The sequence below is a fragment of the Polypterus senegalus genome, chromosome 10 (genome assembly GCF_016835505.1).
Source record: "Polypterus senegalus isolate Bchr_013 chromosome 10, ASM1683550v1, whole genome shotgun sequence".
Lineage (NCBI taxonomy): Eukaryota > Metazoa > Chordata > Cladistia > Polypteriformes > Polypteridae > Polypterus > Polypterus senegalus.
Genome location: NC_053163.1, coordinates 117,664,506 through 117,689,717, shown reverse-complemented (window position 1 = coordinate 117,689,717; position 25,212 = coordinate 117,664,506). Strand labels below are relative to the sequence as shown.

At 40.6% G+C, this 25,212-nt stretch overlaps 1 protein-coding gene and 1 long non-coding RNA gene across 3 annotated transcripts in view; one reads left to right on the top strand and one right to left on the bottom strand.

Moving 5' to 3' along the window:
• The window catches only part of myh9a (myosin, heavy chain 9a, non-muscle), an 86,190-nt gene extending 74,489 nt beyond the window's left edge, over nt 1-11,701 (top strand). For both annotated transcript variants that reach the window (XM_039766425.1, XM_039766424.1), the window contains 11 exons: nt 904-1,152; nt 1,369-1,581; nt 1,665-1,877; nt 2,233-2,394; nt 2,745-2,873; nt 3,224-3,312; nt 3,952-4,075; nt 4,203-4,411; nt 4,821-4,929; nt 7,630-7,802; nt 9,999-11,701. In XM_039766425.1, the coding sequence (XP_039622359.1) occupies nt 904-1,152; nt 1,369-1,581; nt 1,665-1,877; nt 2,233-2,394; nt 2,745-2,873; nt 3,224-3,312; nt 3,952-4,075; nt 4,203-4,411; nt 4,821-4,929; nt 7,630-7,802; nt 9,999-10,113 (1,785 nt within the window). In that variant the 3' untranslated portion in view covers nt 10,114-11,701. The remainder of the gene's footprint in view (nt 1-903; nt 1,153-1,368; nt 1,582-1,664; nt 1,878-2,232; nt 2,395-2,744; nt 2,874-3,223; nt 3,313-3,951; nt 4,076-4,202; nt 4,412-4,820; nt 4,930-7,629; nt 7,803-9,998) is intronic.
• The window catches only part of LOC120537470, a 64,288-nt gene extending 39,180 nt beyond the window's left edge, over nt 1-25,108 (bottom strand). The window contains exon 1 of the long non-coding RNA XR_005635329.1: nt 25,028-25,108. This is a non-coding gene — a long non-coding RNA (uncharacterized LOC120537470). The remainder of the gene's footprint in view (nt 1-25,027) is intronic.
• Nucleotides 25,109-25,212: the final 104 nt, after the last annotated feature.

Genomic DNA, 25,212 nt, shown 5'->3' with positions numbered 1-25,212 from the left:
TCACCAGCACTTGCATCAGATTTGTGTTTCAGAGACATTCTTGAAGGGTGAAGACAAAAGATTAACATGAGCTCTTCTGTACAGCACTGTACACGCTATAACTGCAGGAAGGCACCCTATTTATTATACAGTTGTTTAAGCATTAGGTGTGTTCTGTGTGCAGAAATCCTTGTAGCACTCACTGTGGTTCCTGTTAAAGTGACCCCTTCTGCTGCTGTAATATTTGCTCATTTGGACCTGCGTCCATATTGCATAAAGTGTGCAGAAACTCTTGCAGCACATGCTGTGTTCTGAGCAAACATTTTTGTCACTGAATTGCTGAGGGTTTTGTTAGTGACCCATCTGCCTTTTTTGGTTCATATCTTTGCCCTGCTGTTGTGCAAGTGTGCATTGAATATCCAACAGGTTTCCACTTTCCCACTCAAAAGTCTTATTCATAGGTACTTTTAATTTTTTCCGAATGTTTTACCAACCGGAGTAAAAAAAAATGTTCAGAAAACACTGTTTAGTTTTTTCAGAAAAGGGACGCCACAAACTAATAGTGCAGTGTTAACTCATGAGAAGGACCTACACAATATTAGGCAGGTGGTTTTAAAGTTGAGGCTAGTTGGTGAAAATTTGCAGCCTGTAAACATCATGTGCACTACAATATGGGATAGGCTGTCTGGAAAAAAATAAACCAACAGTAATGTCTCTCCAAATTCCCCATTCTCCCAAATGCCTGGTGTGGTTCAGGTGGGTTTTTTTTTTAAACTATAGGTTCAGGGTAAGCCTGAAATATATATTTTCTCCCTTAGTATAAAATAAACTGTTTCAGTAAACTTGTTTAAGAAATAAAAACTGGAACATCCCCAAGTATAAAGGCATAGTTGCATAATCCTCCATGTGTGCATTTAATTTCAGATTGTCGACATGAAGAAGCGTACTGAAGAGGGCTCAAATGCACTAGATTTGGCCGAGGAATCCAAGAAGAAATTGCAAAAGGAAATGGAAAGTTTGCACCAGTCTTTGGAAGAGAAGTGTGCTGCTTATGATAAGCTGGAGAAAACTAAAAACCGCCTGCAACAGGAACTTGATGATTTGCTCGTGGATCAGGATCACCTCAGACAAATTGTGTCCAATTTAGAGAGAAAACAGAAGAAGTTTGACCAGGTGAGACCACTGGCAATAATTGAAATAACCTATGTGTGTGTTTGTTTCCTACGAGTAATTTCTTTTAAGAGGTTAATGTTTACTTTCTAATATTTTGTTCCATATTAGAAAGTCGTTCTCTAACACTGAATATTGTATGTTCCTAGCTTTGGTAAACCTGAAGGAGCACATTCATGCTTTTCATCTGGGTAACTTTGTCTGTCTAACCTTCTTTAGATGCTGGCAGAAGAGAAGACTATATCTGCTAAATATGCAGAAGAGCGTGATCGTGCTGAGGCAGAAGCCAGAGAAAAGGAGACCAAAACCCTAGCCCTCACAAGGGCCTTGGAAGAAGCCACTGAGCAAAAAGTAGAGTTGGAACGTCTTAACAAGCAACTTCGTACCGAGATGGAGGACCTGGTCAGCTCTAAAGATGATGTTGGCAAGAATGTAAGATATTGAATAAAACTTGTGAAATAATTTTGAAGTAGGTGTAGTGTTAGCAGTTTGTTTAAGAGTCCTGTCTTTTTCAGGTGCATGAACTGGAGAAATCAAAACGTGCTTTGGAGCAACAGGTAGAGGAAATGAAAACTCAGTTGGAAGAGCTTGAAGATGAGCTTCAGGCTACAGAAGATGCTAAATTAAGGCTGGAAGTTAACATGCAGGCATTAAAAGCACAGTTTGAAAGAGACCTTCAGGGCAGAGATGAGCAGAGTGAAGATAAAAAGAAGCAACTTATTAAACAAGTAAGCAGTTCTCATATTAAAATCTTTTTGGCAAGGTTTAGTATTTTGTTCATTCTTGCTTGCCTGCCAGCCAAAATACAAAGTTTTTAAACCTATTCCAGTTTGGAGAAGAGGCACAATTTGGTTATTTTTACAATAGAATACTGCTATCAGCAAGCCACTTGACTTCTATCTTTAGTTGTGCTGTTTGGAAAGTTTAGATGTGTTTCTTGCTCTACTCTGCTTCACCTTATTTGATGCTGAATTTTTGATTCTTTTCATGTTAGACCATTTCTGGCCCATGTTTGTATTTATGAATACTTCTAGTCCAAATGGATTAGAATATGGAATACCGTAAATTTTTATTTTGTTTTAGGTTCGTGAAATGGAGGCAGAATTGGAAGATGAAAGAAAACAGCGATCTGTAGCTGTTGCAGCAAGGAGAAAGCTTGAAATGGACTTTAAAGATCTGGAAGCTCAAATTGATGCTGCTAACAAAGGCAGAGAGGAAGCAATCAAGCAACTCAAGAAACTACAGGTAAAATATTGTACTTTTGACCAAGTTACACATTTTATATCCATTGTGTTTGATTAAAAAGTTGTAGAGACATTGTATCTGTATGTTGATGCCACTTGCATTCTCTTTAACATTGAAGTGTCAGTACCCTGGCTTTGCATACATGTTAAAGTAGCTACAGTATTGTACAACTAAATATTTTTTGTGCAGACTGTGTGGCCTGATCCACTATGGAAGTAAACAGTTACACTTTGTACATGCGTAGCTTCCTGTGGTGGTCAGTAAAGAACAGTTCCTTGATCAAGCTGTAAACATTTCCAAAGACCTTTCATGTTATGGTTATTTATAACTGCAGGTTTTTTATTTTTTAGGCTCAAACAAAGGATGTGATGCGTGAATTGGATGATGCACGAGCTTCTCGTGAAGAGATCCTTTCTCAATCTAAAGAGAATGAGAAGAAGCTTAAATCAATGGAGGCTGAAATGATCCACATGCAAGAGGTAAACTGTATTAAGGTCATGTAGAGGGAATTGTCATCTGAGGTTTTGAACTTTTGCTGTTTGAACTAAAGGATGAATCAAAAATTGTTACAACATGAACCCATAGTACATCCTTTGGATCATGTAGTCAAAATTTCTTTCACCACCTTTTTGATCCTGTATAATTTTATACTTTTAGAAAAGCATTCTTTAAATCCAGGAAGTTCCTTAAGCTCCATCCACTAAAGTGCCTGTGTTTGTTCACATTTTGCATGTCTTTACACTTTGTATTTCACAGCAAAGGACACATTTTAAATATGTTGTAAAACAATAGGTTTAAAGGCCTTGACTGACCCTATCTAATATTACAGGAGCTGGCTGCTGCCGAAAGAGCAAAACGACAGGCACAACAAGAACGGGATGAACTAGCAGATGAAATTTCCAATGCAGGAAGCAAAAGGTGAGACATTATACTAAGGTGTGGCAGACTAATTGAATATATTAATTCATCCCTTGCCCTGCAATATGGTGAACATCTCCTGTACCACATCTTGGATGCAGTGCAGTATATGAACAACATACTGAATATTTTGTATAGTTCTAGTTTCTGGTATATATTTTTTTTTAATTTGTCATTTTTGCATGACCCTTTTGACATAGTTTGTAGATATTTTCCTGTCTCTGCTCTGTTGCTGTCTGCAGTAGTAGAGAATTTACCCCCCACCCCTTAGACAAGGAGTTTGGGCTGTCCTTGCTTCTGTGCTTTTACTTGAAAATCAAAACGTGCTCGTTTTGGGTGAGCTTGGTGAAATTCTTGAGTATATTTTATGAAGCCGGTATGTTGTGATCAATGTTGTTCTGAATTGGCAAGATAGGATCCCAATAATTTGCTTAACTCTTAGAAAATATGTATAGTTTTTTATGAATTTTCACTGAATGCCAAAATGATCTTTGGTAACAGGGGGACATTTTGCTAGCCTATTTTGCAGTGCATTATTTCGTAGGATTTCTAACCATTCTTCATGTTTCCCTTTTTGTAATTATGATTGAAATTATGTAGACATCCGTTTTACTATGAAGTTTCTATTCTTGACTGCAGCTCTCTGGCTCTTGAAGAGAAACGGCGGCTAGAAGCTCGTATTGCTCAGTTAGAAGAGGAGCTTGAAGAGGAGCAGGGTAATACTGAATTGGTCAATGACAGACTTAGAAAGTCTACACTTCAGGTATGATAATGCTCAGTGTTTCTGCTTTTGCGTTCTTTTAAATGCAGTTCTGCTCTGACTATTATGGCATTTGTGTGAAATATTTATTAATCCTGTGTTCCTCTTCATCCTTAATTTGTCTGTCTAGGTTGACCAGCTAACCGCAGAGCTAACAGCAGAGCGAAGTAATGCTCAAAAGTTAGATAATGCTCGCATGCAGTATGAAAGGCAGAACAAAGAGCTCAAACTCAAATTGCAGGAAATGGAGGGATCTGTTAAATCCAAATTCAAGGCTTCAATCGCAGCCCTAGAGGCTAAAATTGCACAGCTTGAAGAACAACTTGATGTGGAAACCAGGTATTCTAATGTTAAACCTAGTTATTGTTAAGCTGGAATTCATCACAAAGCAGAAAATTCTTAAAGCAGTTCCATCTAAATATATCAGAATCAAGGTAAAGATTCATTACAAAATTGAGCTTGCTTGTTTATCTAATGGAGAGGCTGTTCCAATAGCTCACCCAAACTTTATTAAGCTCTTGGGTTATAAGCTGCTTGTAACCTCTGAACCTGCGACTTTCTAAACGGAACTAATTTATAAATCAAAAACCAGGAATCACTTTATACAAAGGGGCCTACAAATATGGAGTAAAGTCTAATTTTTCAGTTTAAATAATTAATGCTATATTTGCTATAATGTAGGTTTTTTTTTTTTTTATTATTCTCTTTTTGGTCTTCTGCTCTAATTTTTTTTTATATATAAATACAGGGAGAGACAGTCGGCATCTAAAGTGGTTCGCCGTACTGAGAAGAAGTTGAAAGAAGTTGCCCTGCAAGTTGAAGATGAAAGGCGCAATTCTGAACAGTACAAGGATCAGGTGAGAAATAAAGTGAATTAGATGCTTGGGAATCATTTTAGAGCTTTTCAAATGGAGCCATAACTGGTAAAGATCCAGTATTTTTGTTTTTTCTTCCCTGGGTTATAGTTGACCAATTCATATGAGTACAGACCATTAAACACATTTTTAGAGGTGTCTGATTTTACATTAGAACTTAAAATACATACAATTGTTCATTCTGAAAGTTCATTGTTGACATTTTGGAAAGCCTTCAGTCAGTGTTACAAATTCAGATGGTGGTTTAACACTACAGGGTGTTTTTAAATTGAGCTGTTCTTATTCATATATTCTGTGTAAATCCTGCCTGCGTTTGCAGCCGAATACACCACTTCCATCCTTAAGAGTACCATTCTTGTTTTTCAGATGGAAGTAAGGCAGTCTTTGGAGTCTCTTTGAAAAAGCTACCTTACACCTTATTCATGTATGAATTTAATTCCATGCTTAACACCACCTGAAAAGAAGGCAATTTGTACTTTTGCCATAATCTTTATTCTTCTTATGTGCAGTGGTGTTGCATTTTATTTAAAAAAATAAATTAAAAATTAAATACAAGGGAGTGTGTACTCCCTTAGTGCTATCGCAGACTAGAACCGTGTCTCTGCCAGTCTACCCATCACTCTTCAATATATTTAGGGTTGTGGGAACTGGAGCCTGTCCTGGCACTGATGTCGCTTTACTGCGAGTCCTCATGAATTTCACAAGCTGAATGTACTTTTTGTGTTCTAAAGCTTACAAAGACACTTAACTGATGTGCTTGGAGTGTTGATTTTGTGTAAGTAACAGAAAAGTACAAAGTTAAAATATGAAGACATTTTACAATGAAGCACAACAAATGCATAATGCTACTGCTGTTCCGAAGACCAGATGAAAACTAGTATTTTAATGAAATGGCAGTTGATGCATTCAGTGCCAATGCACCTAATCTCCAGAAAAAGGGGGCATAGTAGTCCTAAGGTGCTTTACAGGTATCACTTGTTCACCTCCACATAATGTTCACCTGAGTCTTCTCAAACAATAGTGCGTCAACTGTTGTGTGTTATCTTAGGAAATGTAGAACTCTGCATATAAGCCCATTAAAAGTAAGAGGAAATCCCCGTGAGCTCACTAGCGTTATCACCTAGCTAAAATCACAAAATATTTAGCTACAAAACGCTTAAAATCCCAGTACATTCAAAAGGGTGACTGTCGGAGGTGTGTTACCCTAAATTCATCCCATCACCAGACTTAATTTACTAATGAAATTAGCAGAGGATCGACAGGTCAAAGAAACATTGAATGTATCAATAAAATCTATCAGTAATTATTTCAAACAAATGTTTAAGACCTTTTTTTTTTTTTTTTTTTTTCCTCCCCCCCCACACATTTTCAATCATCAAAAGTTGATGCAGTATATACATCTCAGGATAACAAATGCATAAACCCCAGAGTCTAGTAGTTTTCTGAAGTGCGAGTTGCTGATTAAAAGAATGGATTGATTGAATAATGTGCAAGCAGCGATGTTGCACATGGTTAAGTTATGGATGCAGGCAGGTGAAGCAAACTCTTCCTCCCTCTTTCTTTAATAGTAAAGAAATGGACTCCAAGCTTTCTGATCACAAGCAAGGATTTGTTTAGGATAGAACTGCATTGTGTTGTGTAACATCTTCTCCTTAGTTGCCTTTCACACTTAAGAGCCCCTATTGCTTGTTTTGGCTGTGAGACGGGTTCCTATTGCCTGTGTGGTGTTGCATACAGTCTAGTAACAGAAACCTATAAAGTCAGTTCATTGTTAATCCAGTTATTAATTAATTACTTTACTGGACCTGAACAATTAAATATCAAAGCGCAGTTATCACAGGTTGATGATTTTTTTTTTATATATATATATATTTTTCCCCTTTGCACAATTTTAATTATGTTGGATCATACTGCTAAAGGAGAACTCAAGAAGCATACTTGTGCTTAAAATGTGAGGTTTTTTAGAAACCAGGTTACTTTATCCTGATTTTGTTTGTTCATTTAAATAAATGTTTACATGATTTACATATTAACTCTTCGGAATTGGATTAAGAGTTTGACCAGGTATGCTTTTAACTCTGATGTGTGGTGGATGGTGGTTGGGGTTTTTGTGTTTTAATGTGTATATAAAAAGGGGCAAAATTAAGACAGGAAAGTTGTCTTGTCTTGTCCCAGGTTCATTTTGTGATAAAACCAAAAGAACTGAATCCACTTTGTGTAGCAGAGCATTTAACAACCTTTTCAAGTAATACAGGGTTGTCTTTGTGTACAATTAGTCATAAATGCACCGTCTTTTTTGTCTGAAAGTGTATACAGATACATTGTCCGTATCTACAAAAACATTTAGTTTATTATGGTGTGGATTTTTGACCATACTGTCTACTCCTTCATCCAAATGAAGATTTCTGTCCTTTATTGCAGCCTGCAGATGTTAATACTGACATGGACAGATGTCTGGCAGTTTTAGTGTGGTTTTCTCTTGGTGTGTTGCCACACTTTCATTTTTTTTTATAAAAAATGTTTTTAGTAAATAAGCTAACTCCAAGGGAATGTTTACTAGCTCCTTTGTCATTTGTGTGCTTTCTTTATTGGCACTTCATATAAAGCCCAACTCTTAGGTAATTGTGGTGCTGTTCTGAAAAATGAAATGAGTCGCTAAAGGTGTGCGGTTTTTCTTTTAAGGCTGATAAAGCAAACATTCGCATGAAGCAACTGAAACGACAACTGGAAGAGGCTGAAGAGGAGGCTCAGCGTGCGAATGCTGCCAGACGGAAGCTTCAGCGTGAGCTTGAAGATGTGTCCGAGACTGCTGATGCCATGAATCGTGAAGTTTTGGGTTTAAAGAATAAACTCAGGTAAAAGGGGAGGTGATTTTTTTTTTTTTTTTGGTATATACACCAGCTGTTTGTAAATTGTTGCCAAGCACTTTTACATTTTTATCATTCGAGAGAAATGCATCTTCAACATTTTTGCGACTATAGAGATTGTAGCAATCAATTTTAAAACCTTTATTCTGTGCTCTTTCTCGTGTAAGTTAATTTGCACACTTACTTTTTTTTTTTTTTTTTGTGCTTGTTTTGTACCCCCAAAAAGCAATGTGGTGCACTTTTGGTTTTGTGAGTTTTTAAATAAGTGAATAGCTCCCCACCCTTTAATATATTTAATAAGCTTCTTAGTCTTAAGACCCACTGTTAGCCTGAATTGGACTAAACATTTTTTTAAGAACGTTTTGAGTTTGATTTTGGTGCAATTCAGTTTCACAGAACTAGCAGCCTTGATAATTTGATGATCTAAGGAAAAATAATGTGAAGTTTTGAACCACAAGTAGATGCATTGTTGGGTATTTCGATATGAGTATATTTACACGGTTTTATTTAGGTAAAAAGCTTACTAATATGATGCGTTTTACACGATGTAACCTGATGTGCACATGTATTAGTACACGCGCACTGTGTGTATTTAGCCTGTTTAAAGCGGTGCTCAGACCTGCTCTTGCATGATAGCCCATAACAATTGCGATCACGGATGAGTTCAAATAGTAAGTAAATCTTTACTAAACATTTGGTCAGTGATGTTTCTGTAGCACAACCAGCAAGTGTGACTAGTTTCATCTTCACCCTTGCATCTATTTCTTAACCGTGAATATTTTGCAAATCTCAGTTAAGTTTAGATAAGGTGTCAGTTTAGTAGAAAAAAAAAATACAAATTGTGCTTTTCATGCCAATTTCCAAAACTCTTCACTGGTAAAATCTTTCAAAATTTGAACGTATGATAAGTTAATTCACTTCATAATGCATGCAATGATAATGTGAGGTGAATTGATGCCCTGCTTGAGGGCACGTTTTTGTCTTGGGTCCGAGCCTACCCAGTACTGACCACCCATTACCCTGAAGTAGGAATGGCCTGTATGATGATAAAGCATTGTGCGCAGAACTGTTTTGGATGGTTTTTGCTGCCTTCTTTAAATAATGCTGTATATACACGAGAAAGGTGACTTTTAACCAAAACACAATACAGGAGAATGTACAAAGAAAATCAATGTTCAACCATCGTTTAGGCAAATACTGAAAACACAAATACTAATAAATGTAACTGAAAACCAAGGTGCTGCAGTGTTCAGTGCTTGTTGTGAATTGCTGTGACTACGTGGAGAGTTTTGTGGTGAAAGGCCATAATTGCTCAAGTCCCCTCTGCCTTCCTGTTGCTTTCACACAGCTGGCTTATTTCAGAAGGTTGGTTTGCTTACCAACAAGAGGAGTTGTTCTCACCAGGCTTTGCACATCACTGAGCTGACTGAGTTGTGTCAACTGGTTCTGGTTGGGTGCTCATGTGGAGTGAAATGGGGTTTTGTTCTTTGGGAATACGCAGATCCATTTATTATAACATAAGATGTTGTTTTTCAGCTGTAGGCGGGAGTGAGCGATTTTGGAATAAGATGTAGGGCTAAAATGTCAAATTTTAACTCTGCCACCACCGATTTTGGTACTAATCTTGATTGTTTAATCTACAGCTCAGTTTTTTCATTGTGTATATCCGCACAATAGCCAGTGAGAATATGACGGCAGAATATACCAGAAGCTATACACAGATTGGAAGTGGCCACCGTATAAGATCTTTCTTTGTCGAGCTTAAATAGCACTTGACACACTTTTTAGAACGTTCTGAAGGTAATTCTGCGTTTTTAAGGAAGCAAAATGAAACCTTTACAGAATAGTGGAGCCGAGGATTTATGTCTAGAGGGCTGTGGAGGATTGATGTGACACGTCTTTGGGTACTCGTACAAAATGAGCCTTCACATGATTTACTGTTGAGTTTTAAAATATTAGATTATCATCTGTGTCATGAGTTAATCCTGAATTAATCCAACAAAATACTTGCTCAGTATTTGATTTACTTTAATGGTTTGCTTTAATATCTGAATCTTGATAGAATATACAAATAGGATCATCAGGAAATGAATCTAGATTGCTTGTCAAATGTAATTATTGTAGGTAACGTATGCAGTTTGGTTTGACTGAATCGTCTTTTTTTGCATGCAATGTCTTCAACAGGCGTGGAGATCTGCCATATGCCATGCGCCGAATAGGTGGAAGAAAGGGTATGGAAGAGGCTTCTGATGAGGAAGGTGATGGTAAAGGAGAAGGCGGTGATGCTAAGGCAGAATAAATCAAGGAACCAAGGATACACGTCACTGCTGTATTTTGCTCTTGTTACTGCTTTCTCTGCAGCATGGCACTTGAGCCACACAATGTCTGCAATGCAGCTTTTCACCCTTTAAGCACATTCAGAAAAAACTGAACTTCTCTGTGAGAAAGGCAGTGAAATTGTAATCAAGCCGATATTTTAAGCTTTTCAGGCTGATCACTCTCCTTCTAAAACCTGCGTTATCTTCCAAGAAGCACAGCAATACTAAATCTGGTTAATTCTAAATTTGACACCAGTTTAGTTACGCATTTGGTTAAAAGTGCAATTGGTAATATCAGGGCAATACTTTTTACATATATTACGTCTTGTGCTTTGTGCTTCTAACCCCCTTAATTTGGTTATCTGCCTTTCAGCTCTTTTCCCTTAGAATCGACTGACTGTAAGAATTCCGGGGAATCTGAATCTATCCAGGGTTTGTATTTTTTTTTTTTTTTAAATACATATCCAATAAAACAATTTTGTTGCAGCCATTCATCTGCTTATTCTTAAGTACACGCCAGGACTAACAGGATGTTCTTAATGGCTGACAAATTATATTTGATATGTGGTATTCATTGGATCCTATTTTTCTGAACCAGTTTAAAGAGGCAATAAACATACTGTTGTTAAAATGAACCTGTTATTAAATAGAAACAGGAAACCTGCTATCGCTGAAATAGAAGTCTTGCCTGCTTGCTGTTTTCAACACTCTAAATGTTTTGCCAGCCGTGTTATTTGAGCAATGCAGTTTCACTGCCTTTCTGATATTCCTTAAATAAAGTTAAAAGCTTTAAGTTGAAATGTGAAGTATTTTGTGATAATTACACAATCTTAACATACAAAGCAATGGATTTTTATTGTGAAGACATTTATCCAAAATTGGTATAGATTTGATAATGGCTGGTGTATTTCAGAGAACCTAGTCAGCTTTCTGAATGTGTCTCTGTGGACTTTTCATGCACAAAGTTATTTCTGTGTCATGATGTGGAAATGATTGCTATGAACATTTAAATTTATACCATCCCTCTTTTGTTGTTTATACGTTTTGAATAATGCAAATGCCAAAACACAAACTTAATATTTATATATGCAGTGCCCTGTTTTACATGCATCTCACCACACCATGATGATCGTCAAATATTCTAGAAATGTGCTTTAGTATGTCCAGTATTCTGTATTGGCAAACACAGCTGTTGTATACTGGGCCCAGTATGTTACTCTTTGGGCCGAAAGAAAGGAGGGAGTGCATGTCTGCCTGACGGTGTCCTCTTCTCCAGTCCACCATTATCTTCACCACTTCTACTGCACAGAGGCCGGGAGTTTAGAATAAACCTCAGTAGCTGTATGGGCGGGCATATATCTGGGCATATTGTGTGGCACCGTAGTCTTCTTGTGTATTCAGCGTGTATCCCTTTTTAAATTGCAAAGATGAATAGCTGCCAATTATGTTGTGTGGATTTGAGATCCGTTTGTTTGAAAGATGTCCTTTTTATAAAAAAAAAAATAAAATAAAGTGCCTTACTTGCGTTTAGCACTCAGCACAATTATTAAATAAAGTATATTGAAATGAGTAAAATGTATCGCTTTCCTTTTGTACAATTTTTTTCAGTGTTCAAGTATTGTTTTGCAGTTTGTAAGTACTAAAACATACTTGAGACCAGTTTAAAGTGGAGACGTTTTATTTCAACTGTTCAGCTTTTTTAAAGAGATCTTGAGCAAAATAAGGCAAGAGTTCTCGAAACAAGCTGTTCTAAAATATTCTTTTTTAATTTGAGAGCGACGACTGGTGGTCAAGTCTGTTTCAGGCAGAATCCTACAATTTGCCCCTGGTTGCTCACTTAAACAAGGAATTTACATTTTTTAGGCATTTGGCAGTCACAGAAATGTAGTCCTTTTACCTGAAAGGGGCCTGCCTGTTGGAGACGACTGTCCGTGTCCGTGGGGAAGACGTGGAAGGTCACAAACCTGTTCAGGTGCTGAACGGCGCACGTCTCAAACAATCCCATCCCAGCAATACTGCATGGAGGGCAGGGAATGAGCACAGCCACGGTGCCAGCTCCTCCAGCTCTCAGGTTGGCACCATTTAGAGTCCTCATTTCACTTAACCTGCATGGTTTTGGGGGTGTAGGGTTTAAAAAAATCAAAACTAGGAAAACCAAACAAATGGGTGGCATACAAAGTTACACAACACACAACTCCTCTTCCATCTCTCTCTTTAAAACATCTCCATTGTTGACACCAAGTTTTTAGTATTCCATTTCATTTTTTTTCAAGACATGGTACGTTAAGGGGTGTGTGTTTGGTTTGTTTTGTTTTGTTTCTTTCAACCATTGCACATTAAGTAGAGTGAAGTAAAAACTTGAGCAGATTGTAACACGTTGTTATTTGGTGGCCATCTCATCTCTACTTTCCACCAAATTATCCTGCATGCTTGTAACGTAGTAGACAGCAGACATGTAAGGTTTAGATTGTTGGAGTTTATAAAACTGTGGAGGTTTCAAATACACAACTGCTGTCTCTATATAGAGTGTGTGTGTGAGTATATAAAATATAAATATATATATATACATACACACACACACACACACCCTTCTCATATTTTGTGAGGTTTTCAGCAGCTGTAATGTGACGGCACTCCTCCTTTCTGTGGTGATTCAACCTTGTAATGCCCGTGTGGCTGTGGAGAGGGCCATGGAGACCACCTGAATTTGCACGGAGTAAAGCCTTAGCCATGTCCAGTGCTCTCGTCACTTGATTTTTCATAGTAATTGATAGCTGCTTTTGTCGCATGGCCTCACGATCTTCATACAAGAAGAGTTTACCAAAGATGTGAATTTTGTATGCAATCCGACTTCTCCCTTTTAGAACTTGAAAAATGGAAAGGCAGATATTTTAAAAGTTTTGTAAGCCTGTCTAGGATTATTCACAATTGATGATGTAGGCCGGGGGTCCTCAGTCGGGGTCTTGGAGGGCTGCAGCGGCTACAGCTCTCATTGCTGCTGCTGATGAAACCACTAAAAGCAAACAGTTAAGAGTTTCAATCATCGAAGACTAATGTAAGTTAAATTGTAGATCAGAGGTCCTCAGTTGTGGTCCTGGAGGGCTGCAGGTTTTCACTTCAACCAGTTTCTTAACTGGAGCCCATTTATTTACTACTAAAGTGATGCATTTTGGGCTTGATTTTGGTTCTCTTGCCTGTTACAATTCAGAACCTTTCGTTTGCCCATTTGAGTTTTTTCCAGCTGAATTTATCCGTTTTACTTCTGTTTTCCAGACACTGGCTTTCTAATGACTTTTTAAACCTGTGCCTATGCACCATGAAGTGTCAGTTTAAAATTAAAATAAATTAGAGGGGAATTGGAAGGATCGTTCTGTTCTGGCCCACAAAACACATGGAAAATGTTCTCAGAGGAGGAAATTATACAGCAAAATGAAACTCTTCTCTTGCATGAGTGAAGCAATAACCAGCCAAACAGTTAGATAGCAAGTATCCCAATCGGCAGGCACCGTCCTCTAATGACGAAACTAGTTGGAAGACGAATGTGCAGCCGTCGTGGCTCCTCGTTCCGTGTTTGTGGACCCCGGTGATGTGATTCACCCGTTTTGAGAGTTAAAGATTGAATCTGTGAATGTACCCGAGTCCTCTTCTATATTACACTGTAGGGGGCTTTTCTGTAGTGCCCCCCTTTTCTTCTATCCGTGTCACAGGGGCTGCAGCACATCCTCACTGCCCAAATCAGACCCGATGTACTGTGCAGAAAAGCAGGCAAACTAAATGGAATAATTAGGGCAAAAAAAAAAAAATGGACAGAAACCTGAAATTTATAGAAAGTGTAATCTGTTGTGACTGGTTTATGTTGGTGTATTAATAACTAATATTACAATCCGAAGCTTTGGCTATTAAAACTACTTGTATGGAGCAAATAGCATGTAGTTTGTGCTGTTAACATGTCACTGTTGTTTAATCAGAACGTAACCTGCACTCTCTATTTGGACGTCTTGTATTTGGTTTACTAGAAAGAAATGCAAAGCACATAGCAGGTCTCCATTATTGATATTTACTGGTAGTGGCTGCCAACACAGATGTACACATTGATGAAATATTTCTGTTGACCGAGTCGCCTCACAAGTGTCTGTCTGTCTGTCGTTACAATACAAGTCATTATTTTTTGACCACAAATACACTTGCGAGCGCGTAAGCAACCGATTACAGCAAACCAACCACAAGTCCTGCTGCCCAATGCTGTGACCGTCCTAACAGCGGCCGTGGCGGTCAAACCCGTGGAAGGTGGCGGCTGTTGGTCACATTGGAGACGCTGGCTGGAGTAAGTTGTACTGTAGTTTGGGCCTAACCTGTTTGGTTTGAAGAGCTCAGTTTAAAGTAATAGAAAGTCAACGTATCTGAAATAGATTTTGTTAAAAACTAACTTCTTGTAGGTAATGCGTTGTATTTCTTCAAAGGCTAACACTTACATGGTCATCAAAAAGAAAAGTACAAGAGAGGGCTGCGGGTGATTAAATCAGGGAAGCCAAGTTAAGCCTAAAGGGAAATCACAGAGGGGTTCATCTGCAGAAGCACAATAAGCCAAGTGAGAACTGCGTAGTGTTCAGGTGTTTCAAAGTGAACCGAAAGAGTACAGCAGGACAGCCATGATTGGCCTGATAGTGGGAGAGAAGAAAAGACCCCAAGAGGAAGGAGTTCAGCAGGAGTGGGTCACACGCTACGGGGGCTCCTTTTATACCAACAGCACTACGTCTGCATAAAGTCTCTGGGCCTGCTTTATTTAGTGAGTGTGGTGTGTGTTCAGACACGTCTGTGTGTATTTTATTACCTATCTTCTGCCTAAATATGTATTTATTTAAAGAGCAGCTGTAAAAAGCCAAATATCATCTGAGAAACTACAGCCATTTAGATGTTAATGTTCTGTGAACTGACGGCTTTGGGTGCACCTGAACCCCAGGAACATCTGTGAACTCGAAACTAACGGCTCGCGTATGAAACTGAATGGCTCTGAGCAAACGGGAAAGAACATACAGACTACCAGCACTGCTCGTCTCGAAGACCACACGGGGGGCTGGCTGTCCGATGTGAAGCCTGACTCCTAGTAAAAATCTCAGCCGTAAACCGGGGTGGCGAACGCCAGGTCTGGAGGGCCGCAGTGGCTGCAGGTTTTCATTCTAACCCTTTTCCTAATCGGTGACCAGTTTTCACTGCTAATTAACTTTTTCCCATCACTTTAATAGCCCTGTTAGAAGAGTTCAGCCATCTGAATTGATTCCTTTCTTCATTAAATGATAGCCAAGCAGAAATGAGATGTGAAACGAGCTAACAGATGACCAGCCAAACTGGGGCTTCAAACTCCAACCAGTTTCACTCCAATACCTTTAATGAGAAGCCAATTCTTGCTGTTATTTGAACCCGTTATTTAATTCCATAGCTTGTTGCTGCCCTCATTCTGCCACAGCACACATTTTAAAAACTATTTTTCTGTTCTTTTTAAGAGCACCGTCAAAATGTTTTGGTGACCCGAGAGATCAGCCTTACCAAGACCATCACCTCTCTTTAAGATATTTCAGATATTGTGTGATGGGCACAGGGGAGCTGGTCAGGTGGTGGCTCGTTGGTGTTTCATTATTGCTTGGCTGCTAATTAAAGAAAAAGAAACAACTATGGGGCCTGAGTCAAGTGAATTAAAAGAAGTAATCAGCAGCAGAAACTGGTCACTAATTAAGAAGATGGTAAGAATGAAAACCTGCAGCCACTGCGGCACTCGAGGCCTGGAGTTCGCCACCCCTGCCTTAAGGTAATGGCGTCAGCCTCCTTGTGTATTTTACTGTCCTCTCTGCCCCCTTTGATAAAGATGGCGTCAACCTGGATCAGTACGCCCACCGCACTCCTCTGCTCAACTTTAGGAATTCAGAACACTGGGCTTGATGCTAACTATCTGAGTGCCTGCTAATAAACGGCATAAACTGAACTTACTGGCACAACAAGCAGAGGGGGAACCCAAGGTGAGCACAGTTGGGGTGGTGGCCATATATATATATATATATATATATATATATTTTCTTTTTTAGTATTCCTTATGTTTTAGATAAGTACTACTCCATACAGGACACCAGCAGAAAGCGTCGGGTCCATCACACACTTTAACCATTCTCATGTGCAGGCAGTTACTGAAATGGAGGCCTGTGCCACTCTGCTTTGCCCGTACAACAGGAATGAAAATATTATAAAAGTACAGAATTCTAGACAATTTATTTTGCAGTAAAGGCAAAATCAGCTTTGTGGTCCATATGTATTGACCTGTGGAAGAGACATTCCCATGTGATGCAAACTTGCAAAATAAAGCAATAAAAATGAAAGCAAGAGATCCTTGTGCAGCGTGCCCTCATAAGCTCGAGGCAGCCAAGTGTCACCCACAGGATGCTGATGTGATGCTCACAGACCACACAGGCTTGAAGGGCAGAATGGTCACCTTTTTATTCTAAAGGGTTCAGTTCTCCTTTCCATTATGAGGGTGCATACGCAGCCCTCCATGTGCCCAGTGCTGCCAGGCTACGTAAGTGTAAGTACATTTATCAAATATGCCACTGGGTATCCTGTGCCTTCTGATGGTTAGGGCATGTTTAACGTTAAACTGTAAAGAAATTCTGCTTTTTCACACCAGTACAACTGGCATGTGATGCATAGCCTTGACTTGAAAAGGAAGGCAGTTATTGGCAATGCGACTCCATCATATAGCAGCAATGAGACTGTGCAGGATGGCCGTATTAAATCGGTCACGTGAACGTAAGCTTTCTCAGCTAATGCATGTTTGGACTTTGTAAGCTAGCTGTGAACTTTGATGTACTTTTTGTTACAGACTGGTTTGAACCGCCTGAATGCTTTCGTAGTGTGGACTTGTCAACCTGCGTGCATAATCAAATGATGACAGCGGTCAGATTTTAAATGTCAGAAGTCATGTCTGAACATCCATCTTTTTCCGCTTATCCGAGGTCGGGTCTCGGGGGCAGCAGCTTGAGCAGAGATGCCCAGACTTCCCTCTCCCCGGCCACTTCTTCCAGGAGAATCCCAAGGCGTTCCCAGGCCAGCCGGGAGACATAGTCCCTCCAGCGTGTCCTGGGTGTTACACGGGGCATCCTCCCGGTTGGACGTGCCCAGAACAACTCACCAGGGAGGCGTCCAGGAGGCATCCTGATCAGATGCCCGAGCCACCTCATCTGACTCCTCCCGGATGACTGAGCTTCTCACCCTATCTTTAAGGGAAAGCCCAGACACCCTGCGGAGGAAACTCATTTCAGCCGCTTGTATTTGCGATCTCGTTCTTTCGGTCACTACCCATAGCTCATGACCATAGGTGAGGGTAGGAGCGTAGATCGACTGGTAAATTGAGAGCTTTGCCTTACGGCTCAGCTCCTTTTTCACCACAACAGACCGATGCAGAGCCCGCATCACTGCAGATGCCGCACCGATCCGCCTGTCGATCTCACGCTCCATTCTTCCCTCACTCGTGAACAAGACCCCGAGATACTTGAACTCCTCCACTTGGGGCAGGATCTCCCCAACCCTGAGAGGGCACTCCACCCTTTTCCGGCTGAGGACCATGGTCTCGGATTTGGAGGTGCTGATTCTCATCCCAGCCGCTTCACACTCAGCTGCGAACCGATCCAGAGAGAGCTGAAGATCACGGCCTGATGAAGCAAACAGGACAACCTCATCTGCAAAAAGCAGTGACCCAATCCTGAGTCCACCAAACCGGACCCCTTCAACACCCTGGCTGCGCCTAGAAATTCTGTCCATAAAAGTTATGAACAGAATCGGTGACAAAGGGCAGCCGTGGCGGAGTCCAACTCTCACTGGAAACGGGCTCGACTTACTGCCGGCAATGCGGACCAAGCTCTGACACCGGTTGTACAGAGACCGAACAGCTCTTATCTGGGGGTCCGGTACCCCATACTCTAGGAGCACCCCCCACAGGATTCCCCGAGAGACGCAGTCGAACGCCTTTTCCAAGTCCACAAAACACATGTAGACTGGTCGGGCAAACTCCCATGACCCTCCAGGACTCTGTTGAGGGTGTAGAGCTGGTCCACCGTTCCAAGACCAGGACGAAAACCACACCTCCTGAATCTGAGGTTCGACTATCCGACGGACCCTCCTCTCCAGAACCCCCGAATAGACTTTTCCAGGGAAGCTGAGGGGTGTGATCGCTCTGTAGTTGGAACACACCCTCCGGTCCCCCTTTTTAAAGAGGGGGATCACCACCCCGGTCTGCCAATCCAGAGGCACTGTCCCCGATGTCCATGCGATGTTGCAGAGCGTGTCAACCAAGACAGTCCTACAACATCCAGAGCGTATCTCATCCACCCCCGGGGCCCTGCCATTTATGCCTGACCAGCTCACAATAATTCCGCAAAAGGAGACTATTGCACCTTTTCAGGAACTGAAACACTTTAGACCAACTTTATTAAGGCAGACATGAGCCACAGCTTGAACACAAATCACCACGCAGTGAGCTACAGAGCTCAGAAGCACCCAAGCTTCACTGCACACTGGGCTATTCGGTCATCTTTAACTCCTACTAAACATTCAGGTCGTATAGTGTGATTGTGACACTCATTTGCTTTGCTTCCTTTTTTGGCATATTGGCCATTACCTGGCTGGGATGCCAGCAAGATGGAAGGACTGGGGGGAGAGAGAGAGAGAGAGAGAGAGCGCGCATCTCCAAGGCACTACCTCCCCCGGGATGCTAGAGGGCAGCCATCTTGGGTGGCTGAGGCACCACGGATTCCCGCAGCGCACGCTGGGACTTTGGCAGTTTGGGTTCCATGTGAGCCACCAGGGGGAGCTGCAGAGCTCCATTATAGGACTTCCACCACACGTGGGACTTGCTGTATTCCAGGTAATACTAAAGAAGCACCCGGAGCACTTGCGAGAGCGGAAGAAAAGGAGCCCCCTCACTCCATTTGAGAGAGCAGAGCAGAGCATTTGGTGCTGCGGGGAGCGAAGGAGGCACCCCGTGGAAATAAACTGGGCGCTCTGTGGCAAACCCTGAGCTTCACAACATATAGAAATGAAAGACCTGCCTGCACGCATCTCACTTCTCACTATAAAAGATAGGCGTGCAGAAAACGTCGCGCTAATGACACGATGAAGACGCACAAGATCAAAATGAAGCGATGTTCAAGTGAGACACCGGAGGGCAGTAAAAGCATCGTCTATCTGGAGATAAAGATTAATAGGACTCACTCATATGGCAGTGATACGGCGCTGCTGGGTGATTCTTAACAGTTCGCTGACGCTCCTCCAAGTTCACAAATACAGTAAAACAGCTTGGGAGTCTTTGAGATGTTTTTTTGTCCCAAAGGCCACACACGGCTAGTTAAGTAATATTAAAGAATTTAGTGACTGCGTAAAGTTTCTCAATCTGCTCCCCACTTGTCTTGGTGCTCATTCTGTCTTCACCTCTTGTCTAGGGAATGATGGATGTCTCCTAAATGGGAGGACAGCGTTACACAAGAAACCTCGCCAGCGGCTCTACTTCCTGAGGAGGCTGAGGAAGTATGGCATGAATGCCAACATCACCTCAGACTTCTACAGGAGTGTGGTCGGGAGTCGGCTGACTGGCTGCATTACCGTCTGGTATGGGAGCTGCTCTGCCAGCAGCCGGAAATCACTACAGAGAGTGGTGAAGGCAGCAGAGCACATCACGGGCAAGAGTCTTCCTGCCATCGAAGACATTTACCTCCATCGGTGCGTGCGTAAGACAAGCAGCATCATAAAGGACCAGAGCCATCCAGCACATCAGCTGTTGTCCTTGTTACCGTCTGGCAGACGATACAGGAGTCTGGCTGCTCGGACTACAAGACTTAAGAACAGTTTGTACCAGCAGGCCATTGGACTCCTCACCAGCAACACCTGAACACTCACATACACTTACATCACACCTACACTGCGCCACTCACACACACTCTGAATACTGACTGGAACATGCATCTGTACTTATAAAACATTATCTGTTCAATAACTGTCATTTGTACTTGCTGCTCATTCAACTCATATTGCTCTATAACTTCTTTTAAAATGTACACATTTTATTTTATATAGCTAGTCTATTTTTAACTTGTCATTTTTTTATTATTTTTAATAATTTTTTAGCTTTATTGCATCTAGGCTGAGTGACTTGTTTTTCTCGTCATACACATTTCATTGTATGTTGACCCTGTGTTAAACTACGTATATATGACAAGTAAACCTAAACCAACCAACCAGTGGCGGTGAAGTCAGACTATAATCCCAGGTGCCAACACGTTATGGCTGCAGACTGTGTCTCCGTCCCAGATTGACGAGTGCAAGAATAGGCGGCCATATGTGTAGCTTGAAAAGAAAGACATCCATATTTTAGGCGATGATAACACCAAAGCCCTTCCACAATAAAACAGTGGTCCTCATTTTAATGCCACTCCATGGCTGGTCTAATTTCAGGTGGCACATTTGCATTCACACCCAAAGGTACTCGGAGACGTTGCAGGGCCAACAGAGCTCAGCTGCTTCAGCCGTAGTACAGGTTTGTAGCACCCGGCATAAAGACAGCTTTGCATACTAAAAGAAGTCATGTTTTCCAGATAAGAAGTTACATTGAACATGTGATGGAAAATCAGAAACCAAAAATGCTGATGAATAAACTGATTGTTTACTTACACCTCACCAAAGAGTCTCTGTGCCCGGTTACTATTCAGGGAGTAGGTGGCACACTGCCCCAAGGACCCGGGGGTCCAGATCAATGGCAAGCTGGATTAGTCTAATAACGCAGAGGAACGAATAAGAAAGGGCAGAGCAGACTCTTCTGTTTCTTAGCAGACTGCACTCATTTCATGTGAGTAGTGACATCTTTCACATGTTCTTTAACTCTGTGATGGCCAGCGTGATTTTTACACCAAATCAACAATGTGAGTAAGAAGGCAGGCTCAGTTATGGGATGCCCTTTCAACTTGTTGGAGGTACTAGCAGAGGAGAAAATTAAAACCGAACTGTGTGCCATTATGAACAATGCTGCACATCATCTCTCTGACACACTAAAACCGTGGGGACTTCTAGCAATTGAATTATTGAACAGACGTGTGTCAGGGAACGCTACTGAGGCTCCTTCGTAATTATGTCGATATGCTTATATAAAGTCTTCCTGTGATTGATCTCTTTAGCCATGGCTTTATGTAATTCTTTGTCAGTATTTATTGTTATTTCTTACAATATTTCCTGACCTTCTGTAAAAAGCTAACATTTCCTACCTGGAACAAATAAAGTACTATCTCTCTACCAGGGACCAGCGGTCAGGGAGGGCAGGGGAGGCAGAGCATCACCTGTCATCATGAAAAGTAAGAAAAAAAACTAATAATGATAACATAAAATAAATGTATCCACTGGTCTGTGCTATAAATTAAAAAAAAAAATAAGTAGCTGGTTTCTAGTATGGCTCCCTCTTGATGTTGTCCCTCCTCGACTTCTTAAGGAGGTCTTTGCTACCTTGGGTCCTTCTAGTCTTACAATTATTAATAGCAGTTTAACCTCTAGTGTGGTGTCTAAAAAGTTTAAACATGCTGTTGTGCAACCTCTGCTGAAAACAACGGGTCTGGACCACTCTGTTATGTCTAACTAGGCCTATTTCCAAGCTACCTTTTATGTCCGAAATCATGGAAAAAGTCGTCTCTACCCAAATGAAGTCCTTTCTGGACGAACATGCAATTCAGGAAGTGTTCCAGTCTGGGTTTAAAACTCACCAGAGCACCGAGTGCTCTCAGTTAAGGGTTTTTAATGATATTCTTTTAACAGTGGACTCTGGTGACTGTGTACTACTTATGCTTCTGGATTTAGCAGCTGCCTTTGACACGATAGACCATGAGATCCTCATCTCCAGGCTGGAGCAGTGGGTAGACATCATGGGTTCAGCTCTCCAATGGTTTAGGTCCAATCTCTCAGATAGAAGTTTTTGTGTCAGCACTGATGATTTTACTTCCACCTCTGTTGCCCTTCCCTGGGGGTACCACAGGGCTCCATCCTGGGACCTCTTCTGTTCTCCTTGTACCTGATGCCACTCTGTGCTATTTTTTGGAAACACGGTATTTCCTTTCATCTTTATGCATACGACTGTCAGGTTTATTTCCCTCTGAAGCGCCAAGGTCCATGTTCTGACCAGCCCCTGCTTGATTTCCTTATTGACATAAGGAGTTGGATGGCATTACATTTTCTAAATTTTAATGAGAACAAGACGGAAGTCATGCTATTTAGACCCAATGGCACCAGCGGGACCCCCTGCATCAACCTTTCCATGGTGGCTCAATTTTAGAAATCCATGATGACAAATTTAGGTACAAAAATGGATTCCACTTGATTGCCATGTGAACGCAGTTGTAAAATCCTGTTTTTTCCAGTTGAGGTGGCTATAACATCTCGTCTAGATTACTGCGGTGTGCTTCTTTTTGGAATTAGCCAGGCCTCCATTGCTCGCCTACAGCTGCTGCAAAATGTTGCTGCTCGATTTTTAACTGGCACAAGAAAGCATGAGCATGTTACCCCAATTTTGGTTTCCCTTCACTGGCTTCCAGTTCGTTTTTGAATCCATTTTAAGATCCTTGTATTTGTTTTTAAATCCTCTAATGGTTGTGCCCCAATTTATTTGTCGGAACTGCTGCACCCTTATGTACCATCTCGCTCTCTCAGGTCAGCAGACCAGATCCTTTTACGTGTTCCCAAGGCATGATGCAAACTAAGAGGTGATCGGGCTTTTTCAGTTGCAGCCCCAAAACTCTGAAACGATTTGCTGTTGCACATTAGGCAGGCTCCTTCACTAGCTGTCTTTAAATCTTATCTAAAAACACACTTTTACTCTCTGGCTTTTAACCCAGTATGATATGTTGGCTATCTATATACGTTTTATTATGAATCTCTTCAGCTCTTATGTGTTTATGTATTTCTGTTTTATTTACCCTTGGCTATTGTGTGTCTAATATGTTGGGTTTTTATTGTACAGCACTTTGGTCAGCCTTGATGTTGTTTTTAAAGTGCTTTATAAATAAATAAATACATTTGTTGTCTGTATGATTCTAATACTTTTGATCATTTTCTTAAGTTGCTATATTTGCGCATTTCCTGTTCAAATAGAGGGGAGAAATGCGAGCCTCACCTCACCCAGGACTGCGCTCTCAATCACACACTGGGTTGATGTCTGCACTTGACGTGTGCCAGTTGCTGCCTCTCGGTATGTCACCAATTTAATGTTTATACACCCTGATTATCCACAGTCGGGCTAATATCTTTAATGAATGTCTGTGACATATTTAGTCTTGCTGATCGACTTAAAACCGCAGTGAAAAGGCACAAGGTGAGGCAGACAGTACCGTGCCACACCGAAGGGGGTGCAGATGAGCCCAACAGGTGCTTGTTGCTGCTGTTCTTCTACGCGGAAGTTCTGGGCGCCAATAAGTTAGCGGTATCAGAAAGTCAAGTGCACTGCAGTGGTCCATTTATTTTTATTTTCGACTGACTGCCATAATGGAAGATTATGACTTTTAAAACCAAACGAAAGTAAGGAGGACTTTTATAAGAAAGTGACGGAGATTTTCATGGAGAAGGATAGGCACTTAAATAAAGGTAAGGCCATAAACGGTTTTCAATTTTATAAAAAAAAAAATATGGGATCAGACTAGGAAAAAAAAAATCCAATATTTAAAAACTAAATTTTGACCTTAAATAAAATCTTCTTTCTTTTTTCTCGTTATCCTTTTGTTGAACAGTCTGTATTAAAATCGATTAAAGCATCAGAATTTAAACCTTTTAAAAAAAACTACATATTTCAGTTAAGTTCAAAATTGAAACCTGTTTTTCGTACACCTCTCTGCGCTTTCATTTGTATTGAAGGAGTATGAATTGTGGAATTGCAAATTTAGAACACATGGAGGGTGCAAAGGAAATGCGCTCTGTCGCCGCTATAAAAGTAACGTTCTTTCTTAGCCACATATGTACCTTACTTATCTGTTTGTAATGAATGCTGATGAGATATGAAACATAACTAGTAGTCAATGTGCAGTTTGCCAGTTGAATATGAATAAGCTCCTCTTTTGGGTTCATATTTTTGTAAATTTCACTCTGAAGGAATCAGTGCCTCACCAGCCATGACCCTCACCGCACGTCGCTGCTATCTACCTATCTGTTCATCTCGTTTATTTATCTTATTTATCTAAAGTTGAGGGTGGTTTTTAACATCTGATGGGGCTGTGTGCCACTGGACCTTAACGTGAAACGCCCCCGATATTTTGTAATGTTACGTCTGATTTGAACTTCAAAAGACAAACCACTGAGCGGCCGCTGTTGTCCTTCGAGTGTTTCATTCTAAAACTGCTAAAAGTAATCACAGCCCTCCAAAGTTCTTCTTTTGAAAGTAATCTCAGTTAAGTTCTTTTTCACAGATAGTCATTTTTATCGATAGGCTACTGTAGTTTAATGTCTACACTGATATTCTTGCATATTAACTTTCAGAAATTTTATTTGTTCACGCTTATTTCGGCTATTTTTATTTATGTATATTTTTGCTTATTTTATCTTATTCACAATCTATTTTATCGTGTATCCATCTATTATTTGATGTTTGACATTAGTGTGTATCCTTTGTTATTTATTTGATCATTTTTATGATTTTTTTTTATTAATAATACTTCGACATTCTGAGTACAGCTATTGGAAAGCGAGCAGTCTAAGTAGAGCTCACTCTACAGCGAGTACTGATCACTAATTAAGTGGCTAGTTGTACTGTACTGTATATAAAAACAGGACCAGGAGTATTTGTGATGTGTTTCTTTATAGCCTGTCAGTAGTAGAAGTACATTATTATTATCTTACCTCATAAATACCGATTACAAGAACTGTTCTCGCCACGGCCGTGCATTTCACAGGTAGAAGCAGTTTCGGTGAAAGTCTGCCAGGCATTGCAGGAGGCAGTAGAGGAGAAATACAAGCAGGCAGAAATCCCGTTGGCTTGGCTAAATCATTGCACAGTAAGCAACCTAACGTCATAAGCTACAATT